Raw genomic sequence first — 7,249 nt, 5'->3', positions numbered from 1 at the left:
GATAAAGATCCTTCGATAATATGAAAGCTCCGTTCAGTCGGCGTTATTGGGATATAGTAACCATCTGATAAGCCTTAGCTGACTGACAAATGAAGGTTTTATCTATTTACGCATATTGGACGTATCTATACACAATTGTCATAATAAATTGGATTTTTGTCATAAATTTTCAAAGGATGCTTTCCTTTTGTATGGATATTGACAATTAACGCGTTAGATAGTTTTGGGCTCAGGTTGGCTGGCTATTTGGTGCATGTGACCGAGGCAAAAAAATAATAAACGGGGCTAAATATCACATTGTCTAAACCGTTGAATAATTGAATCATATTTTATTTTGCTTACCTTGATTAGTTTGACTATTCGTAATATTTCGCTAAAAGGGTGGTATCCTTTAATATATATTGATTTCGACAAAACCATGTTGAAATACAATGCGAGACCCAAATCATATGTGAATCACAACATAGCGAGCTCGATCCAACAGAATGGGTTTCAAATGGCACATCTTTCTCTTGATGGTGATTTGCTACTGCCAGATCGCAGGTAAGAATCTGTCATTGCAACTCGTCGGGTATAGCAATTTAAATTGTTTTCTATCAATTCACAATTTAACTCCACTATGCATAGCTATCGAACAGGCACAATCTGGTTAGGTCCAATGACTATGTATTTCGAAATTTTCTTATGACTCATTATCTTATTTTTGTATCTTCAGAATGGGGCTACGAAAATAACGGTAAGTACATTTTTAAATTAAATTGTGTTCCTTGTTTAGCTGATTTGTACTCATTCCCAAACACCTGATGTCGCTCTGTGATTCACATTCTGTACATCCTATGTAATGCGTTAACTTAAAGGCTAAAACTGTATTCCTTTTCCTGTTCGTTTCGTTCAGTGAGTCCACATAAATAAAGTGTCATCATTATATTTACAGGTGCCTATAAGTGGCCTATAATGTATCCAACATGTGGCGACAATCTACAGTCTCCAGTCAACATCAATATATTTCTAGCACCAACATCCCCGAGACTGGGTCGTCTTCGATTTACTGGTTACAATACACCGGCATGGTTAACTGTAAAGAATGATGGGCATACAGGTAGGTTCACTGGCGGTAGTGGCAGTGTGGCAGTGAATTGGAAACTCCCATGGATAGACTAGGGCTTAATTTGATGCATTCTGATAAATATATTTGAACGGAAGTATAAATTCATCATGCAAGTTTCGTAGAAAATAAGTGGGGGTACCACTTGAACCCGTACTGACGCCGCCACTGATAAGGGCGTAGATTTAGAGTTGGGGCTGGAGATCATTCGAAAAAGTCTTCCATCTCGAATTTGATATTTTAGCCAATGTGTCATCGCTTTGGACCCTAAAAGTTGGAAAACAAACCATAAGAAGAAACCATAAGAGTCTGTGCCTTCATTCTCGAATTTTATGGTAATTCAGCGTTTTAACGCTGTGGTTTCTGAGATATGGGAAGCAACAAGCCAAAAAAGCAGCGAAATTTAGCTTTCCTCTTTGTTTTCACATTATGTCATTCAATTCATCTTTTGCCTTTATTTTGAAACACGGATCTTACCACTTAAGAACTCTTGGTAGCTCACAGAGAATGGCGGATCATTTTAAGGTGGATAATTTGGGCTCTTACACTAATAATGAAAGTAGACGTTTCAACTTAGTCATAACTTTGGACATTTTTAAAGCAATTTCACCATCAGCCAAGATTAACAAAACTCCAATTAGCTTCACAATTCGCATGTTTTTCATATTGCAGCTCTGGTGGAAGTGAAGAGCAATGCCTATATAGAAGGCGGTGGGTTGCATGGCCGATACAAACTGACTCAGTTTCATTTTCATTGGGGATCGGATAATACCCGCGGGTCTGAGCATACCATAAATGGAGTCCCGGCACGTATGGAGGTAGGCATCTTCAAATAAGTAATTAGTTGGAAGAACGAATCATATTTTACATACCCCAAACCAACAAAGAAAGGAACAATACGCCAGCAGTCACAACTTTCATCACTTGGTAATTTTGTTAATAATAGCTGGGACATATTACACATTCGCTTTTCAGGAGTAACGAGTCCAAGTAGATATTCCAATAGTTGTTGGAAAAAGTGTTGCCAGCTGCGAATATTCCTTAGCTCAGTAGCCTATAAAAGTAGGACGTAAAACTCCATTTCATTTTCAGGTTCATTTGGTACATTATAAAGAATCATTGGGAAGTTTCCAGAGTGCTCAAAATTTTCCAGGTGGTTTGACAGTTCTTGGCATCTTATATAGTGTAAGTACCAGACTTTCACAAGTAGACTGAGATTTAAAACCACGACCACCATTTGTTCGTTGTAACCTACCAAAAGGAAAAAAGGTCATTTACGGCTGTTTACTACACTCGTGAATCTACTGAATCGTGTTTGCAAATTCTTATGTTATCCAATCATAAATATTGATATAAGTGGGTGTCAAAACAAGGCAGTATAGACGATAAATCGCTTGGTCCGAGCATGGAATTGGTTGAATGGTTCAACGTGTTGCATTACTATTCGGCCAAAGAAAAATACAATCTGGATCTACATGTGTAATGTTCCAATGTATTTCATGTTATTTGTTATAGGGCAGTATGACTAATAATGGAGCCTATAACGACCTGGTCAACAAATTATCTCTTGTTCTCCCACCAGGTAAACACAATCTGATTACCGGTCCTGGGGGGTGGGGGAGGTGTAATCGTCATTTCGCCCCAATGTCCCAATTAAGCTTATGTCATTTCGTTCCAAATGTATCATTCTAGACATCACGACATTTCACACTTACATACCATTCATAACATTACATAATATTAAAGGCCCTAAAAATGAAAGATAGCTTGCCATGCAAGGTAACATACGCATACTACCAGTTGTCATAAACGATAACAAAATCTTTACTGACTTATGAATATATATATAAATCAATGCAAAACCTCAAAAACAGTAATGATCAAATTCAAACAAACAATTCTAACAAGGTTTCATCGACATACACACACAACGGCAATGACTCTAAAACCGTTCATTTGATTATTACCAATTTCGAACTTGACTGACACCTCAATGTATATATGCATACAAAATTTAATTAAGATCAGATTAAAACTGTAATCTCTTTTGTAGCTACAAGCCAAACATGCATACCAAGATTCATCGAGATCGAATAAAAACTGTAGCCTCTATTGTAAATATTTGATTGTTCCCAATTTCATACTTAACTGAGACCTCATCAATATCTGTATGCATACGAACTTCCTTCAAGATCAGATTAAAATGTAGTTTTTATCGTGTCTACAAGCCAAATTACTAAATCAAGGGCAAGAACTGCAAACCGTTCATCCGATTGTTATTAATTTCGACCTTGACTGAGATCTCATTGATATATACATGCATACCAAGTTTCATCAAAATTGTTTTCAAAACTGTAGCCTCTATTGTAGCTACATGCCAAATTTGACGCGTTTTACTAAGTCAAGGGCAATAACCCTCAAAGCTTTCATCCGATTATTACCAAATTCGAAATTGACCTTTATATCATCAATATATACTTAAATACTAAGTTTTATTAAGAAATACAGTGCAGACGGCAATACACCCCCCCCCCCCCCCACCAGGCCTACGCCACTGATGCCATTTCTGACATCATAAAGGCACATTCTACGCCATTAAAGGTCCTAAGTTGTGAAAATAGTAGCCTAAATCTTCACTTCATTTCTACAAACATAATATGATAGAGAATGGCTTGTTTTACAGGATCAACACCAGTTGCCTTGCAGCCTCAAGCGTTATTGAGTCTTTTCCCACCATTAGTTGGTAACTACTTCCGGTATACCGGTAGCTTAACAACGCCACCATGTTCCCAATCTGTTATCTGGACAGTATTTCAGAAAACAATACCCATAGCTAATCGACAGGTAGGCCCTTAACATTTGAGGTTTTTAATATCCATTGCCATGTAGGAATGTAAGAAACATTGGCTGTGTCCAAGGCAGTTCCCGAGTGTTGGAGAAGATTCCAGCCTATGACACCAATTGTCATAGGTTGGACATAAAATGTATCTTTCAATTCAATACACTGTGAAATTTCGCGAACCTCATAATGGTTTTACGTCAAATACCACTACACAATGCTCAAATTTAGTAATTTTCGTCATTTTGTCCCAATTATTTACAGTTTAGGCGGATTTCCGACATAGCTATATCTATCGTTAGAATTTGCTTCCGAGATTGAAGTTTTAATGACCAGAATCTTCTTACGGCAATAGCCTACTAATTTTATCAAACGAGGGAAAACGATATTTGTCGAGCCTTAATATTTCAAGTTTTTGATAATAACTCAATTGTTTTATATTCAGTTACAGAGTTTCAGACAACTGTTTTCTTCGGAGAAAAATGTAATGTTTCCTGTTCGTTTACAGAACAATTACAGACCAACTCAACCCCTGAATCGCAGAATTGTGGAATCTAGCTCCTTTTTAGTCTTTTAGACATTTGTCAGATATCCTTGGCATCATATTTTCCAATAAAGATAGCTTTTGATCCATTACAAGCACTTTTTTAAAATACTTTATCTTTACACTTTCTTAAAATAATGTGCAATACTCATGACTCGCAAGCATGGTGGTGTTATCATCCTACTGTAGTATTGTTTTTGGAAAAAATAATATAGTTATCGACCTTAGTCCAAGTCAGGATCTGAGATATTGGTACTTGAGTCAAGTGTTATCCTTGGTCTTTTCACAGACAATTGTGGTCTTCGTCCTGGCCCTTTTTAATTACCTAGATGCCCAGAAATCACTATAACATCTTCGTTCCATCTTGAGAAGGAAGATATTCATCCATACACATGTCCAACAAGTGGTAGTTGTTGGTTTTAATCTCGGTTGACGTCTGAGGGTCTGGTAAAAGTAATTTCTTCAATATTTCTGTCGACCCAAGCCTAATTGGGTACTGATATATATCAAGACATTTGGCGAAACGGATACTATCCCTGTAAAAATTTAGATGACACCCCACCCACGTCATTTCAGCCTCTAAATCTCACATCAATATTGCACCCTATTGATTTTCTAACAAATTTCGAAATATGATTTTTATACGTTTTTTCTACAAAATATGTGTCAGAATGAAGCAAATCAATCATATTTCCAAAAATGTCTTAATAGAGAACCCTCTAAGACGCTATATCGAAGGCTTGCGACTATGGTGTCTCGTAGGAATTCTAAATCTCGGCCTGACAGTTTGTCCACCTATAAAACAGCCTATCCCACTTTTTCACTCCAATCTCGGGAGACTTGAGCCGGAACTGAATCCAATGACATCTCACCCCTGCTATGTCAGCTTCTTAATCCAATATCATTATTGTAATCACGATAGGATGGGAAAGGGATGTAAGCAGCTGTAGAGAGTTTGTAACAAGATAATATCGGGTTATATAAATGTTGTTTTCTATAGTCTATCTATTGTTATGTCATCAGATAACAGCTTAGCATTGAACTCAATATATACTATAAAATATGGAAGATTCGCATTTTCCAAATAGAAGAAATACACAATATTATGTTTCCCTATCAAATTGTCAATGCACACTGAAGCAAAATTAAGACGAAAAAAAGTAGTATTACGTCTTACTTGTATGTAGAAAACAGACCCTGGGGGAATTTTGTCAGAATTCTTCTCCGTTGCCTAAAAAAATTAAATTAAGACGTGAAACTCGTATAAGCCTCCATGAACTGAAATGTTTTCCGTCTACTTTTCTGCATCTGATTGAGCTAATAAAGACAGGAAACGCCAGGCAGTATGAAATGAGCCAGTCTCTTATGTGTTTTTTTCGATTTCCTGGCGAAAAAATGTCGAAATTAATGTATAAGCTTACAGAGATTGATATGGCTTTTCAAATCTTAATTTTCGACTTAACAGAAAGGTTAGTAAGCATGCTGATGGAAAATGGACAGCTTTAGATGTTTTTGAAGGAAGCTCTGGGGTGGATACAATCAGTATTTGTAACTGTGAATTTAAAAGAATCGCTAGATATACTTGTCAGCTGAATTAACACGCCTTTTGTCAGAAAACAATCACTTACATGGATTCGGTTTCCTTTTTCATAAAATTTCTTCAACGGAGATGTCATGGAAAAGGAGCAACCATCAACCTAATACCAGTAGTACCAAAGCTCTGTATAATATCCTTGTTCAATTACATATATCTCTTTATATTTTCCTCGCCCACGACATTTACCATTTTAAAGTGGCAATGTGCACCATTTTTTTTTAAACACAGCTGAAACACACAGACATTTTAAAGGCATGGTTCGCTATTTTCGGTCGTGAAAATACTCTTCAGAAGTACCGGAACTGTACGAAAATCGTATAATTATCAATTTTTGATTAAAACTCAACTAGAAATTTCACTGTCTATTTCTATATAGATATTCAGACCACACAGGCATTTAAAGGCTCCAAGGCTTCGACTATTAGCTGTAAACGCTAATACTAACTAGCTTTGCTAAAAAAAAATCCCCATTTCTGGAACTAAAGTTAGATTGGTCAAAAAGGATGGCAAATCCATCCCTTTAAGTTTACACAAACATAATTTCATTTACTTTTTTATTTTGATCTTTATTTTTAATATTCAGAGTTAAAATTATAATAACTGAACCGCAACAAGTGAGCGTGACACTACATTCGTATAATGGTTTTAGGCGTATCGTAATAACTTGTTCAATACTATGAAATTTCTAATTCAGTTAGGGCTATACAGACCTAATGGAACAGGGAACAACAGGCAGTGTGTAATGGGAGAAGAGTTACATTGGCCAACTCTTTTTCGATTCCTAATTGTCAAGGGATCTTTAACGTGCACAGTATGGAGCAAAGAAAGGGCGTCGGTTTATTCATTGTGTGTTATAGCAAGTTTTTCGGGCAAAAATCTTATAACTATTTTAAATATTCGGGAAATCTCAGATATCTCGCCCCCTCCTCCCTTGCCCTCTCGCGAACGTAAACCTGACTCCGCCACTGCTTACTACTACACTAAACAGGCATCACTTTACCCTTTGTTACATTTTGTTCCTTATCATTCTAAAACTTTAAAGAATAATGACGTATTTGCTTTGAATGAAATAAAACCATTTCCTTTTGTCTTAAAGACGCCACATGTATGGAAAAATAGATTTAAAGCGAGGTCAATATTAGCGCGCGACTCCTTTATACGGCC

General features: G+C 36.5%; 1 protein-coding gene across 1 annotated transcript; it reads left to right on the top strand.

Annotated features, from left to right (window-relative positions):
- Positions 1 to 485: 485 nt before the first annotated feature.
- Positions 486 to 4,521, top strand: LOTGIDRAFT_172731 (hypothetical protein; the record flags this gene model as incomplete). The annotated part of the gene is made up of 8 exons (XM_009049899.1): positions 486 to 543; positions 716 to 736; positions 935 to 1,099; positions 1,778 to 1,923; positions 2,198 to 2,290; positions 2,621 to 2,687; positions 3,789 to 3,949; positions 4,390 to 4,521. 8 exons carry the CDS (start codon positions 486 to 488, stop codon positions 4,519 to 4,521), a joined length of 843 nt encoding a protein of 280 aa, XP_009048147.1.
- Positions 4,522 to 7,249: the final 2,728 nt, after the last annotated feature.

This window comes from Lottia gigantea (genome assembly GCF_000327385.1).
Source record: "Lottia gigantea unplaced genomic scaffold LOTGIsca_140, whole genome shotgun sequence".
NCBI classification, from domain to species: domain Eukaryota; kingdom Metazoa; phylum Mollusca; class Gastropoda; family Lottiidae; genus Lottia; species Lottia gigantea.
Note: the sequence above shows the minus strand (reverse complement) of the source record. Positions and strands in the feature narration are given on the sequence as shown.